Genomic DNA, 22,531 nt, shown 5'->3' on the forward strand with positions numbered 1-22,531 from the left:
GTACTCATAAGTATAAAGTACTGAGTCCTTTCTTATTGACGCTTTACTGATTTTTGAATGCAGACAACAACAATAACATTGAATATTATAAAACAGTTTCCATCGGTGGTCCGACTGCATGTAGACAGGTTTTAGGAGCAGAAGTCGAGGTGTAAACTACACTTGGACTGAAGCGAGGAGGCAGTATTCCTCCTTTAGCTTCATTTTTCCTGTCATGAATCACAACTAAAGTAACAAGCCTGTTTGTGTCACATAAGAAATACATCACAAAGCATCCATGTTTGTGTTGAAAAGAAGGGAGTCAGAGGAAAACACTGTCCGAGAAATAAAGGGTCCAAGTTCAGACAAATTAACTCTATAGTATAAAATAAAAAATGTCTTAAAACTTTGATTTCCATTCTCTGCCATTTCTGATTCACCTCAATAACCAAAGTTGTCATTAATAATTCGTTTTGCCTGTAAACGCTGGTCACGGTCCCACCAGCAGCCTGCCGAGTTGAAACCGCTTCCTGTGTCTGACGGTGGTTCGACGCAACACAGGAACACAAAGTGAGAAGTCATGTTTTGGGTCAAGTTTGAGGTTCCATTCAAAAGATGAGAACTGTCACAACAAATCATTTAATCTGCGTCCTGTTTGTGAGGGAGGTTCTCAGCGCCCTTCAGATGTAGAATATTTATTTCAGTCTTAACCTAAGCAGGGCAGCGGAGGAGAGAAAAGGAGTTCTGATCCCCAGACACGGAGGCTCGGTACTCGCTGCAAATGAGCGCGACACCACCGCTGCATCTGAAAGCTGCCGTCCTTGATGTGTTTACAGCTGGAGGAGCAAGATTTAGACAACCTCACGTCTGCCGCTGCAACATCAGATTTAAAGATCTCATCCTGGGTTCCTCTTACGGTTGTATAAATAGAACAAGTTCTGTCGGCCTACTGGAGGGAAATTAATGTCTCTGCTCGGACAAGCTCAGGTCCCCCAGGTCTCGCTCCACAGTGGAGGAGGCTGGAAATACTCCATAATAAAAGAAACTATATCAGGGGTACAGTTGTTTGGGATTTTATGCTGCTTCATTCCTGATACTGTCTGCCGGCTGTCTGCGGGGATTACACAGCTGAGTCTCAGTTTCAGCACCAGGAGCCAGATTTTGTCACCTTAAGACGATCACGTCAGGACGCGCCACGATAAACAAACTCAACTGACAGTCCAGATCATTTCATTTCATTGCTTTATTCTCTGCTTCTACCATCTGGTCAGCGTGATATGTTCCACAAGAACAGGCTGCTGCACCCTGAAGAGAGATCGTCGCTATAGAGAGGCTGATATTACGATGGCGAGGCAGAGAAACCCTGTTCTGAGCTGGGGAGGGAGGGGTTAGAGGAAGAAGTTTTCAGTTGAATCGGCTGGAGGCTCTCAGTGGAGATGTTGGTATACAGCCGCTGTAATAACCCGCCGCCCTCCAGCTGTGAACACACGTTCAAGTCAGCAACAAAGACCAAACAACCTCCCAGCGTCGTCTCGTTTGGACCTCCAGGAACTTGATTAGAGCCACATCAACAACGTGCTTGTGATGAACCTGGATACCTGATGTCAAAACCTGCTCATTCATACCCTTCTGAATAAAGAGCCGCCCGTGTCACTCGGCAGCAGTAAAAGTTTTGGTGGCATACAGTAAATTTAAACCAAGGACACGGGCAGGGATTTATGGAACAGCTGAGATTATATCGCCACACAGTACGATGATAATAAGCCTCCACCAATTCATCACAACAGCCAGGAAGCCCTTACCTCAGCTAAAGTCTCCATTCATTTCTCCTGAATAGAAACACTCTCACATCCCTTTCTTTCCCCCCCTCATTTCCGATTCTTCCTCATGATAAATGAAAACTCTCCCTGGCTCAGAAACAATTGACTTCCTCGTGGATTTATACGTCTTTTCATAGACATTTGACTGGGTTCATTCATTTGTACGGTGAGCTGCCAATTCTCATTCAGCAGACACAAACAGCAAGCTACGCCATTTGTATTCACTTGAAAATGGTGATCTGAATGCTGTTATCAAGGATTCGCCTCCCTCGCCAATGTGGTTGTGTTCATATAGAGTCTCGCGTTGAACGCCTGGCGGGTTTCATTCAGACGCGCAAGTTAAAGGTGATGGCTAGAAGATGGACCCTACAAAACAACAACAATGAAATCTTCATCATCTCTCAAACACGAAGCATTTTGTTGCAGAACAATACTCAACAAGATTTGGTCTGGTTATAGCCCAGACAGAGGGGATTTAGGGCTGTTCTCCTGGGAAAATGACGAAATAAGAGATAAACGCAAGCGCTGAAAGTGACCTCGAGAAGCAGGTGACCTCTAAGGACAGCAACTATGGCTCAACTTGATGTGGGATTTAGCGAGATAATCCACACGTAAGTAAATAGGGCATACAAACGACAATGGGGGTTCAATTCTCCTTGTGACCCCAAGTTACAACTTTGAGTCCATTCAAGCCTGAAGAGGAACGCTGGTTTCAGATGGTGATTCAGTTTTGTCGTGGAGGGGGATTGGAGGCACAACGTGGCTTTTTAAGAGACCTTGTGAACTTGTGTCAGGAAGATCTTGTTCTCTTTGCGGCGTTCACACGCACACCTGAGGCTGTCATGGAGCTGCATTAGCTAAAAACTACACTGGCTAACGTTATAGTAGCCAACTTCGCTAACGTTCCTCTCGATGTGGAAGCTACTGAGGTTTATGAGCTGGAGACATAAATTCGAAGATCAGGCTGTTTATAGTATCAACATCTTAATCAGACATACTATAGAATTAGGAAGTGAACAAACTAAATGTGAACACTTTTGTCCAACATGATTAAATATGTCACAACTCGTCAACTTGAAGTGTTCGTGTGAACACAGACAAACCATGAGAACACGTGTGACCATCGTTAGCCATTGTTAGCTATCGTTAATCATAGTTAGCAAACCAGCTGAAGAGCAGATGCCATCAGCCGAGAACCAGAGTGACATTTCCAGGACGATCTTGACATGAAGTGATGTCACAGAAACAAAGTCAACGTAAACCAGTTAGGACGCACAGATTGAATTTAAAGGCTAAAATGTAGTTTCTGTAAGAATTAGCGAATGCTGCTGCTTTTGTGACGGAAAACCTCCTCAACGGATTCTCAGTCCACTGACGCCACCAGATGTTTGCCGTTTCTCCTGGCTGGATTTCCCAACTGGATCGTGGGACAAAGATCAAGTCTGGTTAGAGAACCATCCAAAACCTTCCAAATCATCTGCTCTGTGAAACCGTTTGGCCATCAAAAACACTGAGCGCCAAATGCTGTCAATGGATTTTTTGTCTAAACACAGCACCCATTAGAAGGCTGACAATTATCCTTTTTATTTGGAATATTAAGGATTTGTCTTGTAATATTGTGTCACTGAGGGGAAGCAGCTCAGGACTTCTTAAATCAACCTGTCACGTGTTGCTGTTTAAGAAGATAATACCGATCCATCTTTGCTTTCCTTGCTTCCCCCAGGGAGGTGGTGTTTATCTCCACCCAGCATCTCCACACACAGGCCACCGCAGAGTGTGGCGTTCCTTTCCTTCCCTGCCCAGCGGTCAAGAAATGTTGTCATTATCTTTACAGACGGGAGGAACCGAGGCCGCTCACTTCATCGCTGGTTAGAGAGGAAAAGAAGAATTTTCACCTTCCTCCCTCCTCCTGACAGCTCATTACTGAACGGCTGCAGTTCATCTCGTTTCATCAGAGGTGAAGAATTCAGGATCACAGTCCACTTATTTCAGATATGTGGGAATGATCCACTGACATAGAATAACAAGGATGATGAAACACGGCTCTTGGTTTTGCCTATTACAGGTTGAGGAAAGCCCGTCTGTGAAGCATGAACGCAGGATTGCTCGCCGGCCTGCAGGGAAATCAAAGCTGCGGAGGAGGAGGTGGAAGCTGAAGGCAAGTGGGCTCTAAAGCACCGAGATCAGACACGGACAGATGTGTTAGTGACAGACCACCCGCGGTAGCAGTCTGCTGGAGGAGCAGTGGTTGGATCCCACTGACAGAAGCGCCGCGTTGCTGCAGCTGCCAGCGCCGCTCCCTCAGACTCGCCCTCACCATCATGATGTCACATCAATGTGGGCTTGGCTCGCGCAGATCCATGACACAGATGTGTTTTACTGACTCGTATGAGATGAGTGGAATGTTCATCATGGTGGAACACACCCGTCCTGTTTGTGACGGCGCTGTAGATCATTGTGGTGTTCCTTCTGTCGGTCGTACTTCATGTAACCGCCAGATGGCGCTATGACCGCTTGTATACGTCTACAGGACTCTCATCAAAGATCTGACCATGTGACTCCAGTTACTGCGGCTTCCTCTTCTGTGGTTGGATATCAATGCCACAGAAACTCAGTCTTCTCAGTGACTCATCACAAGGTTCTGACCCCATCAGGTTCTGGTCCAGCACCAGGAGGAAGACATCAGTGGGCAAACAAGCATGTCACTTCCTGTCGCCACCAGGTGGCGCTGTGATTAACCATGACTAATGTGTCACTAACAGGTTCCTCCTTGGCCCAGGCTCCGCCCCTCCACCCGCCTCACAAACCATGCAAACACAGACTGGTTGAGGCTCATAAAACTCATTGTTGTGGTTAAATAAAGCTGATGTGAGTTCAGACGCTGTTCCACCACGAAGCCTTCGATTTAGAGCAGAACCCTTAAACGTAGAATGCTGTTCTTTTACTTTGGACTCAGTGGACTTGGTTTTTGTCTTTTCCAGAAAGAATCGAGCACATACGCCGACAAACACGACCCGAGTGCTTCCAGAATGCCCCGCGACCTCGACTCAGCAGGACGAGCAGGTCAGGATGATTTTTGCATTTCCTGTCTGGTTTGACGTTCTGATCCACGAGAGCCAGGATGGTTTTCAGGAGGTGTTGTGACATTTGAACCTCAGACAGCCTGGATTGTCCTTTTGGTGACGCAGGGAATCTGTCATGGTGGCGTCATGAAATACAAAACAGCCATCGAGTCTGGTCCAGTGTAACGTTCCACGCAGTCAACGTCTCCGCCAGGTTAAAGTCCGGTTAGTGTTTGACCCAAAAAGCAGGTCTCACATGCAGACGCATGTTGAAACCACAAATAAATGAAGACGTGGAAGTGTCACATCCGTCCACTCGTGCCAGGTTCCTGTGAGTGTTTTTTGTACGCAGGGCGAAGAGTCGGCTGCTGGCTGATGAGTCTGGTCTCACTCGTCCCTGTTGACGTGTGTGAGTTGAGAACGTCACCCAGCACATAACCCTTGATTGACTTTCTTATTTTAAATGCAGAGCCAAAGAAAATGACCTCCCGCATGGCTCATTGTGGCTGGAGACAGGAAACTGTGTTTCCTAAGGAATAGAACAGATCCGCTCATCTGTCTGGATAACGATGCGCCGTCAAAGAGCCGACAGAAAGCACCGTTTGGTGAACGTTAGCGGAGGAGAACTTTGTTGTCGCCTTTTTCTCATTTTTACTTTTCCGCTCTTTAAAGCTCCAAAGTTTCCCCAATGAATCTCTGTGGAATCACAGCAGATAAACCGAAGCATGTGGTCAAGGTATGTGAGGTCGTCATGCAAAAGTAGTTGATTCAAGCGGATTCCTTTCTGTTTCTCAAAAAAGACAAAGTTGCGTTCCGAGAGCATTTATCTGGACTGAAACCTGCCGTCCTGGCTGTTTAATTTAAGCCCCAAATCAGTCTGGTGTAACTTTAATGATCTTTTAAGAAATCTGTTCAATTACTTGAAGACAATGATCAATCTGGTATTATTCCAAAGCCAGACAAAAGCCATTTGAGTTCATTTGGTTTACAGGGCCACTTTAGAACAGGCTGAAGCTAATGAACTGTTTCAGCTTAACACCGCAAACAGTGATGGAAGTTCCTGAGAGCTGGTCCAAGAGGTCCCACTGTCCAACGTATCCTCCCTCGGGCTTTTAACTGTCAGTGAAAGTCCCTTGTTGTCCATCGTCCCTGGAGACGGACAAGAGAGGAGAGACCTGAGAGCTGAGACCCAGGCTAGTTAGCTTAGCACAATGAATGGTAGCGGGTGAGAAGTGTTAGCATGATTTCAGATGAAGATGTGGAGCCTGAAGCTGAGGAACATCTACGTTTGTGGACGGCTGTTGGAAGACAGAACAGCCAGCATTCGCACCGTGCTGCGTTCACTGTCAGCGTCCTCAGCCACCATTCTCATAGTTTTGAGGCCCCTCTCCCTCTGGTGTGTAGCCAGAGGACACCATGAGTGTCTGAAAGGAGACACATTGGCCTGGTTTTCTTCCTGCTGATACACTCCGAGTTGACGTCACGACTGTTCTCACCTGATCCAGAGCAGCTTGATTGACGCTCTCGTACACACACGTGCTGCAGTCACAAGACTTCAGGCATCCAGGAGCTGGCAGCGTCGGCCATGTTGGCAAAACTCACCTCCTGGGAGTCACAGGAACATTCACCACAAACACGTTGCATAGTTCCATCCATCCTGTTCCAGTTAGCTTGACATCTGTGGAACCCCTGGAGAGAAATTCTTCAAATTTGGCACCAATGTCCACTGGGACTCAAGGATGACCTGAAAATATTTTGGTGGTCAAAGGTCAAGGTCACTGCGGCAGGGGCAAATGTAGCCATACTGCAGTGTGGTCACAGCGTGATCCACCAATGCTGAAATGAGCAACGGGGAAGAATGTACGCTAGGTAGATAAATGGATGTCACCGATACGGAGGGGAGGAAGAAGTTTTACTAAAACTCTCGTGTGAAATGACAAGTCGAAGTCTGTGCAGCATCGTCTAACAGGCCGCAGGTCGCCAGGGTGCCAAACAGGCTCACTTAGGAAAATAAACGTACAAGCATATAAACTGCTTGAAGCGCCGACTGGGGGAGGGCTGGCAGGGCTGATACAAGCGGGAGCCTAGTGTGACTTAATGAGGGATGTGAAACGATGTTAAACTCCAGCACCTCGGTAGAAATAACATCACTTGTGTCCCGTTGAATTATTCCCGTCCTGAAGGAGTGGCTCTTCTCATCCATCTGTGAGGCTCGAGTGGCGCCTGATAGCTGCAGAATTACAATAAAGGACTTAATGTACATAATCAAAATTAAAAATTCCCACATTGTTTTTTCTATCGTATTGGACAGTGAGCAATTATCTCCTTGAAACGTAAAGCGCCACTTCACCTTCCTGTCACCTCAGCGGAGATGTTCACCAGGAGGTGGTGACTCGTTCTCTGTCCTGATCAGCGTGGTGCTGCGTGTCCCTGAGGCAGACGCTGACATTCGGCCGTCCAACAGGGATGAACCTCATCTGTGTCCGTCTCCAGAGAACAAACGCTGATCTGTACTGAACCTGCTTCAGCCCCGTGCGGGTTGAAGGGCGAGGTGCTCGACACAGGACAGTAAACAGAATCCCGTCTTACCCGGTACCGACTTCATAGTCACCACCAACTGAGTCTCCTGCTGGTTTTACTTCAGGTTCTGTTTGAAGTGCTCAGGTGTTCCGGTTGGATTCCCTCATACCTGCCACGCTGACGTCCGGTCGCTCTGAGGGAAACGCCAGCACTGTGAGTGTTGAAACTCGATTGCTCAGAGATGGACCGCTGTTGCTGCTCCAGGACCGTTGTCTCTGCGTTGAAATGACACGTCCCAGCCAGACAAGCCTCCTTATGACCCGCGACTTGTTATATTTGAGGAAAATGGCACACAAACTCAAGTGAACTTTGCTTCAGAAGTTAAGAATAATGCATGTTTTACTACAAGCCCCCTGCCCCCAGTTCGCCTTTATCTGAATGTCAAAGTAACGGACAAACAAGTACAAAATCAATGTAATTTATTATCCAGCAAAATGTAAAAAACAAAGCTTCTGAACACCCCCACTTCTCCTTGTTCTGCTGAGCAGATGTGAATAGAAGAACAGCTGATTGTTTTCTCTGCTGGAGAAAATCTTTACTTTATTCACATGCAGGGCTGTTGGGGGGTGGGGGGGTGGGGGCCAGACCACCACATGGAATATTGATGCCACCTCTCCTTCACTCACAAAAGCTGCTTTAATAGATCTACAGAAGTCATTTTCACCGTATTCTTAAAGTTAAAATCTTTGTGCAAGGTTGCATAAAACCACTTAGGTTCAACCCCTGAGCTACTTGATTATTCCCTCAAGTCCTGCTGGTCGTCTTTTGCCACCATGCTCCTTACCCAAGTTTAAGGCCCCTTCAATGTACCTGAGAGAAAATCTAATTGTTGAAGCGAGACAGTGGTTGACCTGGTGCTGATTAGACGGGTGGAGGTGACCTAAGTGATGTGGGTTAGCACAGCCTAGCATAGCCACGTTAGCTCAGGGAAACCAGTGGTGTGGTTTGAGAGAAGTTCGCCTGCTATCTTAACACAACGGTGGAGAGTAACTGAGCATTCAAGATCCAGATGTGAGGTGACAGCTGACAGACAGTCAAGCAGAATCCCGCTCAGATCAGCGAGCAGACGTTCTGGCCACAATTATCCTCCTGTCTGTGTGACGGCGGCGGTCCGGCCAGGACTGTGACCTCCAATCCTCCAGGCTTTGGGCCCCGGCGTCTCCTCAGATTACCTCCTACTTTGATTCCCGGCGGAGCAGAACGGTGCTGCTCTCTGAATCAGCAGCCAGGCAGAAAATGTGAAGAGAGGCGAGGGCTGCATAATTGACTTTGGGCTGAAACGAAGGATTCAGGTGGAGGAGGTGTATCTGATTGGTGGCGTCCGGCTCCCTTCAGCCTCGTCGCCCTTCATTCCACGCCGAATAAACAATGACAGACGTGAAGAACGCAGCTGCCTGTTGCTTAGATGATGATATATTTTAATGACGTCCACTCTGGTCACACTAATTCTGCCGTCCACCGCGGGGCCAGAGAGACGGGGTCCTTCTGGTTGTTCCTCCATCGATCAAATTTGATTTGAGCGTCTTTCACTCAGGTAAGAACAGTTCAAAGAGCTTGAACCAGACGAGCGGCAAACCTGTGCGATGTTTCATCACCTGGACCTTTAAAAAACAGAGCTGAAGGGTCAAATTCTCACTTGTGTCCTCAATGTAGGCACACACAAACACGCTCACCTGGACGCAGAGGAAATATTTACTGCTCGTGTGGTTCATGGGACATGGAACTGAACCAGGCTGAAGAACCAAGACCTGTCGGACCCAAGCCCAGCTGGGAGGAACAGACCCAGTCAGCACGACTTCCTATTTGATGTCTGAAGAAATTGTCCAGACAGGATCCTTTTGAACCAGAAAGACTTCTCATTCATCGCAACATCTGTTAACATCTGATGATGCTAGTGTTGCTCGTCTACCACGATCCGACCTCTGACCCCTGACCCCTCCTAAACAGTGACACTCAGCTTTGCTCCTCTTAAAGGTGGTAACTGGAGGATACGGAGTCACGTCTGCTAAATGAGGCAAGGTCGTCTCGTCCAGCTTCAGCCAGCACCATGGAGGAGATGGGGGAGGGGTTAAGGTGCACCCACAGTTAGACTGTTGGTTCAAAACAACATGGTGGCTCCCAAAGAGGTTCGCGTACATGCTGCTGTCGCATTGCTTCCATCAGAACTTGTGAGGTGCTCTTCTATCGCAGAAGAAGAAGCGAGAGCTCTGAAGGCTGCCCTCCATGGGAACCAGGTTTTCACTGCCTGACTGCAGCAGCTTGGTGATCTGATAGGTTAAAGTTAGCCTGATCGATTATGGTAGACTGACTGTTCATCCAAGTGTTGGCATCAGGGACTTTACATAGCTACCATCAAAATTAGCTGTGCTAGCCTAGCCTAGCAGGGGCTGGGGCCGTCTGTGGAGCTGGAGGGAGGACACAGCAGGAGGCTGAACGTTTCATAGAAACTACAACCTAAACGGCTAAAAATGATGCTCATAGTTCTAAAGTTGACTCACCCATAAAATTCTTGGATGCCGGACCTCGAAAATCCACTTCAGAGGGAAATTCTTGAAGTAGCAGCAGCAAGTTGGCTCTGAAATAAGGCTACGTGTATTTCTAGAGTACAATGACATTTGCATGTACCCTCAGGATTGATTACCCATGATGCTCCACTGGCGATGGGATGATGAGGTCCATCACACCACCATTCTGACTGCGAAGCTTGTGTCCAAATCTCTGTCTGCTTAGCATTCATTCCTCCTCTGAGAGACTCGGTGGCGACAAAGGCCCCTAAATGCTCTCAGACGCGTCTTCATCTCGCCGCGTCACACTCCAGAAAACAGGCTAATCGACAGCTCCAGCAACTGATCTCTCCACACTCACATTTACTTCTGGCACCTGTCTAATCGGTGTGGTTGTCAAAGTTACCTTTGGCGCTTGAATCAGAGGAGAATTAGAACTTTTATGAGTTGCCGCAAACAGGGAGCTACGATCGCGATGCAGGCACGGCCACAGCAGAGGAAACATCCTGGGCGGCGGAGGGCTGCTTCCTCTCTATAATTGAAAGGTCAGGCCTCTGAATTCAAAGTTCACCCTTGCCTGCAGACGGTGTCGTGTCAAATCAAAAGGCAAACATGTACAAGACTGACCACATCGAGGAAGCTTTAACAACTCCAGCACTCCTTCCATATCTGCAAATGGTTCGAACAAACCTGCCAATTATGTTCACCTTGGGCTCCTCATGGTTGTTTCCTCTCTGCTGCAGAGCCGGAGAGACAAGCTCATCTCGGGCTCTTGGATGGCTCACTGGAGCCCCCATGTGGACGGTGTGTGTGCTTCCAACAGCAGGACCCCGCTTGGCTCGAACAGGTAAGATGGAGCAACCAAAACCACGGCCACATCAGCAACTGCAGTTTTAGACCCAGGATGTGTCCTCTTATAGAACTGCAGTCGTCATTTTGATGATTTCTAACAAGGAGAATGTCTGCAGATCATCGAAGGAACAATGACGAGATTCTGAAATATTCGTTGATATATTTGTTCTTAATATACTAACGAAGAAAGATCGGCTAAAGTGTTCTATGGAATGAGTCAAGCAGAATGAAACGATGGTAAAAGTTGAAGTAAAGAACAACCTGGATTCAGAGTTTAAACTTAAAAAGTCATACTACTAATAATAACAATAATAATATTAAATTAATGATAGTAATAGTGACAATAATAATAGTAATAATATTAATGATGATAATAATAATGTTCTACAGCAATGACACTAAAGGATCTGATGTAGAACTGAACCTCCACCATCCACCGGTCTGGTGTTTACTGGTGGATCTGATGTAGAACGGAACCTCCACCATCCACCGGTCTGGTGTTTACTGGTGGATCTGATGTAGAACTGAACCTCCACCATCCACTGGTCTGGTGTTTACTGGTGGATCTGATGTAGAACTGAACCTCCACCATCCACCAGTCTGGTGTTTACTGGTGGATCTGATGTAGAACGGAACCTCCACCATCCACCGGTCTGGTGTTACTGGTGGATCTGATGTAGAACTGAACCTGCTAATCTCTGCTGGGAACCACACTCCTGATCTCAGGTATTTTACCAAACATTCACAGACCTGGTGACCAGGAAACCAGACGTTCAGCAATGTCTTACTAGTTGAACTACTTGTTCCCACATCAATTCTCTCAAGCGCTTTACTCAAAATCAATGTACTTTCAAACCTTGAAAATTCCACATATAAAATCAAGCGTTTTCCTGGAATAGAGAGCGGTGGCGTGTGGCTGTGAGGGTTTTGCTGCTGTGTGAAAGCTGCAGTGAGCCAACTTTTACAGTCTGAACTTAATCATCTAATGACCCTCCACTGCTGCCAAGAGCCTGATGAGGTTGGCCAGGGCAGCGTGGGAGGAGCCTCCTGCACCTTTTCCTCTGCTAGGACTTCAGTCTCTGATAGTTCCATCTGGACAATGATCTCTCATCAATACAAGTATGTCACTGGACCTGTGATGTCATCGCCTCCAGCAGCATCTTGATGGTGCGGAGATAAAACACTGTACACTTGCAAGGTAACTTTGGGTTCTCATTGTGTAGCGACAGTGACGAAGACTCTGAGGAGCAGCTTGTTTTATTAAATGAGGAAAATCAGTGTTGCAATGCAACAGTTGTCCTGCACTTCCGCAGTTAAACCACACAAACTAAGACAAAGTCACCTCTTGGTTCAGATAACAACCCAGAACCAATCAAAAACAGTCCATCAGCTGCTCTTCGCTCTCTTCAAGTTTACGGTGTGCGTCGCTGCCTCCTGCTGGCCACGTTTGGTGGCTGTTTTCACCTCCTCCAGTTTAAGGGATTTCAGCTCCCTCCGTTCTCTCTTCTCCTCCATCTCGTCGATGTCCTCTGCGAAGAGCGTTTTGAGAGCAGGAATGAGCTGGGGGATTACTTTCAAGTCTCTGAGGCGAATCTGAACAAAGAAGAAAAAGAAAGTCAGTAAAGTCTGAATATTGAGCATTAAAATCTGTGAGGTGAATTATAGAAATCCATCATTTCTGTACAGTGAGTTTGTCTGGTCGTTCATGTAGTGCACGACCACGAGTGTTTACCACATCAGCAAGAGGCATTCTTATTTATGCATTTATGCCAATTAAAACCCACAGCAGAGAACATGTTCCCTCGGTCTGTGGCCATGAGACAGAACTCATTCCCAGAATTTAATCAACTATCAATTTCTGTTTTGATTCCTGGAGCCAAATCCCAGACGAGTGTCATCAAACTTTTACTGATTAGAGATAAACACTTAGGATTGATGGCCAATTGGTCTGTTGGCGTTCTGAGAGTGTGAACCTTGAACTGCCCGTCTGCGGCGTGACTCACCCTCATGTGGTCAAACGATATTCCCACTCGCTGGCTGAAGTTGGGGCTGATGAGGGGGATCTTGGCGTAACGCTGGCTGAAGTGGTTCAGCATGATGAAGTCGGCGTTCATCTTCATCCCCACCTGGATGGCCTGGGACGTGGTGCTGTCATGACGAACACAATCAGCTGATTCAGGTGCGCGTCTACCCAGATTCTCATGAACATCGACGCTCAAATGCAGCAGAAATCAATAACGACGCCAAGAGGAAGAAAAACAGCAGCCTGGCTGAAGGAGAAACGCTGCTGGAAGATGAAAAGCTCTAAGCCCCTGTAACCCTGATCAGCCTGCAGCGAGGACTCTGACTGACCGGTTTAATGAATTCTTTCTTCAGTGGCTTTTGTGATCTATTTTGTGCAACAGTTCATAACTTAATTTTTACCTTAAATACAATTTTTACTATATTTACTGTGTCATTGTCTTATTCCAAAAAACTTCTTTAGTTTTGGTGCTCAATAATTAAACTCCACCACTGCAAAGTCTTATCAAGTTTGTCCTGTTAATTAATAATTTCTGTAAAAAAGACCTCAGGAGACGAAACATAAAAAGGAATCACTTAAGAAGCAGCAGCTCAGTGAGCTTGTTTTTGATTGTGCAATTAACACAAACTGATTCAAATAACACAACAGAGCAAAAAACAGAATCACAAATGTAGGAGATTTCTTGGAGTAAAAATAAATGAATATACTTGTCCTTTAATCTGACTAATTGTATTTGTCTGTCAGCTGCTCTGTCGATAAAGTTGGGATTCATCAAGCCTCACCTGTGCCCCTTCACCACAGCCGCCTCCTCCAACCCGTCCTCCAGCGTGGCCTCGTGAACCAGTAACGTTGCATTCTTTCCTACAAAAATAAAACCCAGAAATCAAACCAGATGAGAGAAGAAGCCCTGACAGCCTCTTCCTGTCCCACTGGAAATCAATCAGTTAGTGGGCGTAATCAGGAGCGACCACGCCCTGCTGGTCTGCTGAGCCCGGCCGTCTCTAACGAGCAGACATGGGATACGCCGGCGTCTCGGCCTGGACTCAGTCCACTCGTGCAATTTAAGAAGAGTCGATGAAGATGGACCCCGGAGGAACCATTAGAGGAGCCTGCCAGCTGCCACGGGGATCGAAGGCATTACGAAATGTCCGATAAATTATTCAGAGGAACTGAGATGAGTCTGGATGTTCTATGAATCTCAGACGCATCGATCGCTCTGTTTACGAGAACCTGTGTGTGCAGGAACCAACCGATGTGGACAAAGGCATCACAGGGCATCGTGTCACCAGAAAACGCAATCTTCCATCCCGACTGGTGGGTGAAGCTGCAGGCGAAGGCGTGCTTGCAGTGACGCACCGGGCACGTCTGGAACTGAGACGCACACAAAAACAAAGGCTGCGTCAGAGCTTGGAGAACCTGGAAGCTGAGTGAGGAAGACGAGCAGCCGCTGACCTTCGACAGATCGTTCTTCTTCAGCAGCGCATGGATCAACGCCACCGTCTCCGTCTTGGGAACCGTGGCGCCGTCACACAGGAATTTGTTTGGAATCAGGCTGAGGAACAAGTGATGAGAGTGAAGCAACAGTAGCTGATCGTTTTGGCCACTGGGGGGCAGCAACAACAAGGTCTAACCAACACTGACATACAAGCGAAATATAAACATAATTCTTCTGGAGTCACGTGTCTGTGAATCTGCTGAGTTTAACTTCAGTTTCACTCTTTTAGCTCCGTTATTGGACATTTAATGACCCTCCATGTTCAGGTGACAATTAAATCCATTTTCCTGTATATTTGTATTTTTTCAACTGTCAATCAATCAATCATCATTGTCATCTTACTGGCTGGGAGCATCAGTTGTGCTGAGCAGAAGTCAGGCTGCTCCCCAGCTGACAGCTCTGTTTGACCACTGCTAGAATTCATGTCATGGCAGGAACCATCAGCTCAGTGGAGAGGAGCCACCGTCCATCAGTGCTCGAAGACCTGAAGGTCACTCAGTCCAGGAAACTGGAAAAACTTTGACCGTGTCCCCATGAGCCGTCGCAAAAACCATCAAGCGCCACGATGAAACCGGCTCACATGAGGACGGCCCAGGAAAGTCTCCCTGCAGGTTCCCAACCACTCATGTTTTGTTTGGTTTTATTCTAGAAGACAATGGCGTGCTGATCCAGAGGAGGACGAGTGCGTCTCCACCCACCTGATGTGGTTGAGGATCTGCTCGCAGGAGTGGTACTTCTTGAGCCAGTTCAGGATGAAGGCCGGAGCCACCAGGTCCACAGGTGTGAACCGTCTCCTCAGACTCAGCTGAGACACACAAGCACAGTAAGAACTTAAAGACAGAGATCCCACTTTCTTTTTTCCAGGTTTTACAAATCTTTTTTCACTCGAGGACAATTTTCCTGATTCTCTTCAACGTTTGTGAATAAAAACCAGCAAAAAATGTGTCAAAATGTGGCAGTTGGCTCAACCAGCGACGAGCCGCCTGAACGTCACCTACACATCCGTTACTCTTTGAAGAGATTTTTCTTGGTGGATCTGAACTGGACCACGTTTACTCTCACATGTACGTTTGGCAGCAAACACTCAAATCCCTGCAATCTTCTGGATTCATTTGTGTTTAAAAAGAACTCGATTCAATGATTTCTCTTCTTTTTCCAATGAGCTCCACTACTGTGATATTCTGATGGAGCTATGGTTCATTTACAGTTAAGGGTTTGTGTAGCCAAGCTTTATTTCCCCAACTGTGGAATAGAATGTTAGCATGCAGGCGTGAACGTACCAGCGCTCGCTTCCTCTGGTGCAGCAGCATTATCAGCCCCTGAGACACAATCATGGGTCAGAATCACTGCTGGTTCTGGTTCTCACTGGACTAAACCCCATGGTGCCAGATGAGCTGCTGGTCCAGTCCATCTTACCGTGTGATGGTCCGCATGCAAGTGTGAGATGAAGATGGTTGAGATTTTGGACAGAACTTCGTCCACGCCGTTGCCGTAGTGTCTGCACAGCTGGCCGAAGGTTCCCTCGCCGCAGTCCAGCAGCAGCGACTGACTCGGGCTGCAGGAGCGCGCGCGCACACACACACACACACACACACACACACTTAAAAATTAATTAAATTGGTCCCATTTTGTTTCTTAACACTAAAAGGACGAATGTGCTCCTGAGGCCTGAGTGTGCACAGAAACACGCCGGCACCAGGACCTGTCAAGAACCAAACCGATCAGGTTCTGGTTTCCTGAGTCCCGTCTGTTCTACAGTGTGACACAAATGAACAGAATTCTTTCCTCTAGGAGGTTCTTAGTTTCTCCGGTTCTCCTACTTGTCATCAAACCTGAGACCCGCACTGACCTGATGTTCACCAACGTTCCACTGACGTTCCTGACCATCATGGGGAGAGCCGATCCCGTTCCCAGGAAAATCACTTCCGGGTAGTTTTCCGATTCTCCTGCAGCAAACAGCACGATGTTCATGCCAGACACGTGTCAATCATTGCTTGGAGGGGGGATGAAGTGGACGTGAGCGGATTGATCACACGCCGTCATCCGAGTTGGTGAAGGTGTCATACAGATTGATGAGGTTAACGAGGTTGGTCACCAGAGCTGAACTCACCCGCCGTCTCTGCAGCTTCTTCCGAGTACATCTGCTTGCACTTGTCCACTTCTTCCTGAAAGTTTGGCACCTCAAAAGCTTCTTTCACAAACTCGTCAGTGCTGCAGGAGGGGATGTCGTCTCTAACGAATGAGACAGAGAGTCAAGCAGACACACACCACTGCCTGGAAGAAGACTGCTGGGAAAAACAAGGGATTGTTTTCAGATCCGAGCATGATGCGCCTCCACAGCCCTTGACAGTGTAGAAGAAACGCTGACACTTGTGAGACGAGGTTAGAAAAGAGGAGAAGAAAGCGTCTGAGGGCAATGGTCCGTTCCAGATTGTTTTCTGTGACACGGAATGTGGCTAAATTGGGGGAATAGAAGGAAAAACTAACCTTTGCCACCCCATTACGGGTCGGAGCTGGAACTTGAGCAGAAACTCGGCTCTGACGGTGGGGACGCGCAGAGCAGCTTGAGGCTCCTGAGGGAGACAAAGACAAACTTGAGAGCTTCTCTGAACCACCAAACTAACTAATAAAGAAGAGACGCTGTTGCTGCGGGTCGCTGCAGCACGAGCAGAGCTGCAGCCTGGGGCTCATCGACTGACTCTTCAGTCACCAGTGGTGCCTTATTTTAACCCTACGAACCCCCAAAACACCCATCGGGCCTGAAAGTGACTGCCATCATAACTGGTCACATGTCCACGTGTCCTCAGAAGAACCCTGCAGCCCAGGCTTCCACCAGTCCAGGGGTTCCATGAACATCCCTTCATTCTCAGTCTCATTTAAGTACAGTGAGTTTGGGTTTAAAGTTTGATCAGAAGGAACATCTCATGTGACTGCACGGACTGATGCTGCACCTGCAGGTCGATTCACAGTACGAGAGGACAGTACAGAGTACACAAGTACACAAAGTACCAAAGTGCCGAGGGATCGATCCCGGGTCACGCTGGCCGCTTGACCTGCTGAGTTTCCTGTGTTTCCTTCATTCACACCATCGTTCCTCAGCACACCTGACCTTCACTCTCAGTTATCACTTTTAATGCTGATGTTGTGATTGTTCTCACATCTGGAGACCACTGGCATGCTGGGAAATCTCTGACGAGCCACGATACTTATTCTACATATCAGGGTCAAGTCTGAGTTCTTCTGGCCACAATCCGGCCGTTGCCATAGTGACACAGGGCTTTCTGTCGCAGTGACAAATGAGCTCATGGTTCTAAAAACGTGACGGTAGAAAAAAACAAACAAACAACAGAACCGGGCCAAGATTCAAACGGATCCGGAGCAAATCCTCACATTAAAGGGAACCTTCAGTTTTTCCTGAAACTGGATTCTGTTTCCCTGATGTTATATTTTAAGTTCAGAGAGACAGATGTCAAGGGTTTTAAATCCTTCCAGTTTGGAACCGCAGTGAAGCTGCACGCCAGAACGTAGCCCAGTGGGTCCACTGGCCAGCCAGATTCTCACTGACGTGCAGTGTAATCCAGATTATTCTGGGAGGGTGGTCACCTTCGCTGCGTAGGACTGGAGCTGTGGGAAGATGTGCGGGTGGATCACGTTCAGCTGGGCTTGGATCTTATGGCTCCTGACGTGGTGGGGGGTGGTGTTGTGTTCGTTAATGATCAGGTGTTCTGTGGAGGAGGGGAACCTGGAGAGAACAGAGACACGTTACAGTGGAAGTCTACTCAGCTCCGGTTCCACAGGGGGAGCAGGCGCACCTCTCCATCCAGTCCTTGTACTGGTCCACATTCAGAACTGACTCGGGGGCCATGTGGACCACCAGCACAGGAGGATCGTCCTCAGTTTGGCATCTAAACAACACAAGCAGCAACAGCTTGAGCTCAGCTGAGATGTTCCTCAGGTGTTGATGTGAGGCAGACGGTTGTTGTTACCTTCTCAGCTGCTGATTCGTGCAAACGGCTTCAACGAAGTCCTCAGACGGACACTGGAGGACAATGAAGACTGGTCCTGGTTCAGCGGGGGTACAGACCTGCTCCGGCTGGATCTACAGGGCGACAGCGACAGTGAGCAGATGCAGCGAGACGTGCCGTCGATGCAGAAAAAACCGACCCCGATCACCTCTTTGCCTCCGTACTGGATGCTCCTCCCATCCTTCAGAGCCTTGATGAGCGGCTGGATGGCCGGCGTGCCCCTGAGCCAGGAAAGACACAAAGAGGTCTGACGCACTGCACAAAAACTCTACTGACGCCGCCGCCGCCGCTTGGCGCCAGATCATTGAAGACATTTAGAATATGAACCCTTCGAGCGCTTCCTGAGTTGTCGTCATTCTGTCAAGCAGCATGAAAACAATCAATAAATGTGTTCAACGGTGCCCCCCCCCCCGTGCCCCCGCCCACCAGGTGAGTAACGCCCCAAAACAACGCTTCTGTCAGTGTGTTTGTTATCAAACACACACACACACCTGTCTGAATATGTCCAACATCTGTGATCAACTCGGCATTTGTGTGTTTTTTAACATCTGGATCAGTTCAATCTTTCTTCTGTGGATTTTTGTGTGCATGGCGTTCAGAAACGTTGCTCTGCTGCCACCTGCTGGGTGTCACATCATCACCATGGTAACTACAGGAATCCACTCTCTTCCCTTGTTTTTCCCCACCTTTCTTCTTCTGCGTTATCATACTCAATTAAATGAATAACGATGCTGAAGGACACACCAGCGCTCCTCCGTGATTGGACAGGAAGTGTCACGTGGCCACATACATACGGCGTGCTACGGAGCTTCCTCCTGTAACAGAAACATACTCACACAGGAAGTCCCAGCTCGATCGCTTGAGGCACTAAGAAGTGTCCTTTCTTGGGGTGAAGCTGTGAAGGAGTTTGACGAATGAGACCAAGTTACTCCTCGTGACATGACGCGTGATGACATCACACAGACGCAGCGACCTACCTTACATATGTACGCCACCACCAGGGACTCTTGTGATCCCTTTTCTCCTCCTGTTAGAGATTTTGGACTGAGAACGTAAGAACGTCTTTGATCCATAATCAGTCAGGCTTTCGTGTCACTCATTTATCGACTCAGAGTATTACTAACGACTAGTATTATATACACTAATACTTCGTATCTCACATGTACAATTCCTCTCTGGTGTCGTAGCTCCTGTACATACATGTCACCTGTTCTCTCAGCTACTCCTGCAGCTAAGGGTGTGTTCCCACCAGCACCGGTACCACGTCAGCGTGAGTGGACTCACCGGCCGAGAGTTCCACGGCGTGATTTGTGTGCGACACAACAACAACAACAACAACAACAACAACGGAGGACATGGAGGCGGCGTGACCCCTGCTGCTCGTCAGTGGTTTTTGCTTAAACTAAAAGTGAGGGAGGACAGACAGGAGACGCTTCGAGCGCCAAACAGAACCCCCAAGTAAAGAAAAAGAGACTCCACCGAGCCACGACCAGGATTCCACCGAGGCCAGGATGATAGGAAGTAGACGATGTAAGCGGGTAAGTTACCCAGTCAGCGCCCCGCTATGTGTTTACGTCACATTCTAGTCCCCGCTCGGCTCGCTTGGAACCCCAACTGAGCAGGGACAAAAATGGTAATGGTCAGTACCGTGTTGGGGCCGGTGGACACGGGGCCAAACCTAAGTAGTCTGTTGTGTTTTCTACATCTTATTAGTTCCTTTTTGTTTTCATTCTGCCTCATCAGGCTTCGAGGGCGGGGCTTGTCTTCAGAGCGCACTGATTGCAACACAACCTCCTACATGTCATCAACTAATTAGAATGTGGAGGCATCACGAGTGTTGTTCACCTGGACTTCCTGGACGTTCTGGACTGCAGCTGTTAGTGGCGTCTCTCCTGGAAGAGGCGGGACTTGAGGAGGGGCTGCCGTCTCCCCTCGGCTGGGCTGCATACAGAGACAGAGTCAGGCGACGCCTTCCACTCAGAGAGGAAAGAAATTAGAACCTCACCAAATATGGGCACTTGATTGACAGTCATGGTGTTGTCGGTGTAGGTCTCGGTGTGCGGCCGAACCACTGCGAGGAAAACACCACAACCCTGAGTCAACGCCAGAGAACAAAGACTTCACCTTCAGAGATCAGAACTGACCCAGATTTATGTCCTCCAGGGGCCCCGAGAACGTCTTGATGGCGCTCAGATAGTTTTCCTAGGCCAAAGATGGCAGACAGGAGCCAAGTTAGTGAGTTGGACAGAAAACATCTCCGGACATGTCGGTCCAGTCACTCACCAGATGAGGAGGTCCAGAGAGGACGAACGTGGGGACGCCGGTGTCCCTCAAGGTCAGGATCAGCCCTGCAGCAGAGGACACACCAGGACCACGGGCCATTAACCTCTGATGAAGACGGCCCCTGCACCGAAACTCTACCACTCAAATCAGAGACCAGCCGGTCCACTGAGGTTTCTCAGGTCCGGACGCTGCACCGGGTCTGACACCTGCGTCACCTCTTCAGTCCAGCTCAGCAGGTCATTGAGTTTTCAGTAGTGTGGGTCAGGACCTGGGACCAGACCCACTTACAGCTGGTGGTAATCTGTTACTAGCCAATATGAGCTGATGTCAGCGTTTCTGTTGGTGCAGGCGAGCGCACTGGTCTCCCGGTGTGTGTGTGTGTGTGTGTGTGTGTGTGTGTGTGTGTGTGTGTGTGTGTGTGTGTGTGTGTGTGTTCGCGCGAGACAGCGAAGGAGAGAATTCAACAGCCAAATGTATGATAATGTCAATCCTCTTGATCCTGAAACTAAACCGGCTTCTTCTACTGACGTGACGTGTTCCGTGTGTTTTTTGTGTTCCGTGTGTTTTTTGTGTTCCGTGTGTTTTGTGTTTTCCGCGTCAGATGGTACCAACCTGATAATCCGCCCACATTGTCCCAGCTCAGTCTGGTCAAAAAGACGCTGTCCAGTCGAGAAGGTTTCAGTCTGTCCAGGAGAGACACGTCAATCAAGACCTGCTGGGTCTGGGTCTGACCCCCATCATGTGAACTAAGAAAACCAGCTCACTTGTGTTCCTGCATCAGCCTCTGGGTTCCCTCGCCACAGTTGAACAGGTACCTGAGGACCAGACCGGACCGGACAAAACCGGACCCGGGTTCTGTTAGGCTGCTGTTGCCTCAGTAAAACTGTGGAGTCATGAAAACTGAGACATTACAGCAGGAGACCTCCTGGACCCTGGGGTCCTGGACCCCCGTCATACTGGGAGGAGACCTCCTGGACTACAGTTATACTGGGAGGAGACCTACTGGTCCCCCGTCATACTGGGAGGGGACCTCCTGGACCCCCGTCATACTGGGAGGAGACCTCCTGGACCCCCGTCATACTGGAAGGAGACCTCCTGGACTACAGTTATACTGGGAGGAGACCTCCTGGACATCTGTACCTGTTGGTATCGGTGAAGAAGAAGAGCGACGCAGCGTTTCCTCGACTTCCGGCCCCCAGCACCTGCAGGTAGGCGACGCTGGGGGCGTTATCTCCTCGTTGGATCCGGATCTCTCTGCTTTTCAGCCAGCGGAGCGGCTCGTTGTGCTTGGCCTTCTTCGGGGGCGGGGGCCGGGGTTTGGCCTCCATGTTTCTGCTGTAAGAGGAAAAACTGCACCGATGAAGAGACGCAGCCCGGGGGCCAGGAGGCCAGCGAGAGGGCACCGGTAGACGCGCGGACAGAGCTCCTCCTCTCACTAGCAGCGATGCGAAGTACGGGAGCTTCTCATGAACCGTAATCATAATATCACCGTGAGACCAACGCAGGTGACCCGGAAACAGCTCGGAACCGCAGGGACCAACGTTCCCACGCGCCTGCTGCAGAAACGACCTGACAGTTGCGGGATTCTCTTTCAACAGGTCACACGTGACATTACGTCCGGCATTTAATGATGACGTAGCAGGGACATGGCCCTCATTGGTGGACTGAATACGCTGGGCCAATCAGAGCGGCTTTCGGGGCTGGGGGGGGGGGGCTGCGTGAGGGAAACAAGGGGCTACAAATTAAACCTCATTTTCATAAACAACAAAAAAATCCTATATTGAAACAAAAACAAAGACCTACTAAAGCTGTGTGTCCAGCCATAATATAATGAGAATACACAAACTAACATCCCAGTGGCTCTGTAACCATAGCAACCGTGGGCACCAATGAGAGCCCACCAGGAGG

The 22,531-nt window shown here is 48.6% G+C and overlaps 1 protein-coding gene and 2 long non-coding RNA genes across 4 annotated transcripts; 2 read left to right on the forward strand and 1 right to left on the reverse strand.

Annotated features, from left to right (window-relative positions):
- The first annotated feature begins 1,178 nt into the window (after positions 1-1,178).
- LOC147244553 (uncharacterized) lies at positions 1,179-4,066 on the forward strand. Of its 2 annotated transcripts, none has more exons than XR_015110046.1 (3): positions 1,179-2,410; positions 3,634-3,756; positions 3,865-4,066. It is a non-coding gene; the product is annotated as an uncharacterized LOC147244553 (long non-coding RNA). The 2 variants fall into 2 exon arrangements; XR_015110045.1 differs by lacking the exon at positions 1,179-2,410 and adding an exon at positions 2,897-3,244.
- A 329-nt stretch (positions 4,067-4,395) lies between these two features.
- Positions 4,396-19,688, forward strand: LOC147244554 (uncharacterized). The gene is made up of 6 exons (XR_015110194.1): positions 4,396-4,484; positions 4,562-4,667; positions 4,781-4,862; positions 10,689-10,792; positions 14,965-15,138; positions 19,560-19,688. It is a non-coding gene; the product is annotated as an uncharacterized LOC147244554 (long non-coding RNA).
- On the reverse strand, positions 12,037-22,234 carry elac2 (elaC ribonuclease Z 2). The gene is made up of 24 exons (XM_086185842.1): positions 21,764-22,234; positions 21,388-21,438; positions 21,236-21,306; positions 20,624-20,688; positions 20,485-20,542; positions 20,346-20,411; positions 20,186-20,281; positions 19,318-19,367; positions 19,177-19,235; positions 18,489-18,561; positions 18,302-18,414; positions 18,128-18,220; positions 17,919-18,057; positions 16,803-16,888; positions 16,426-16,547; positions 16,165-16,261; positions 15,732-15,870; positions 15,596-15,634; positions 15,014-15,120; positions 14,273-14,372; positions 14,071-14,191; positions 13,603-13,681; positions 12,801-12,945; positions 12,037-12,390 (listed from the first exon to the last, which is right to left on the reverse strand). The coding sequence occupies exons 1-24, from the start codon at positions 22,102-22,104 to the stop codon at positions 12,184-12,186; spliced, it is 2,517 nt and encodes an 838-aa protein (XP_086041968.1). The 5' UTR covers positions 22,105-22,234; the 3' UTR covers positions 12,037-12,183.
- Between the last annotated feature and the right edge of the window lie 297 nt (positions 22,235-22,531).

This window comes from Aulostomus chinensis, chromosome 18 (assembly GCF_037954235.1).
Source record: "Aulostomus chinensis isolate RoL2024-O1b breed Wild chromosome 18, RoL_Achi_v1.0, whole genome shotgun sequence".
Classification (NCBI taxonomy): domain Eukaryota; kingdom Metazoa; phylum Chordata; class Actinopteri; order Syngnathiformes; family Aulostomidae; genus Aulostomus; species Aulostomus chinensis.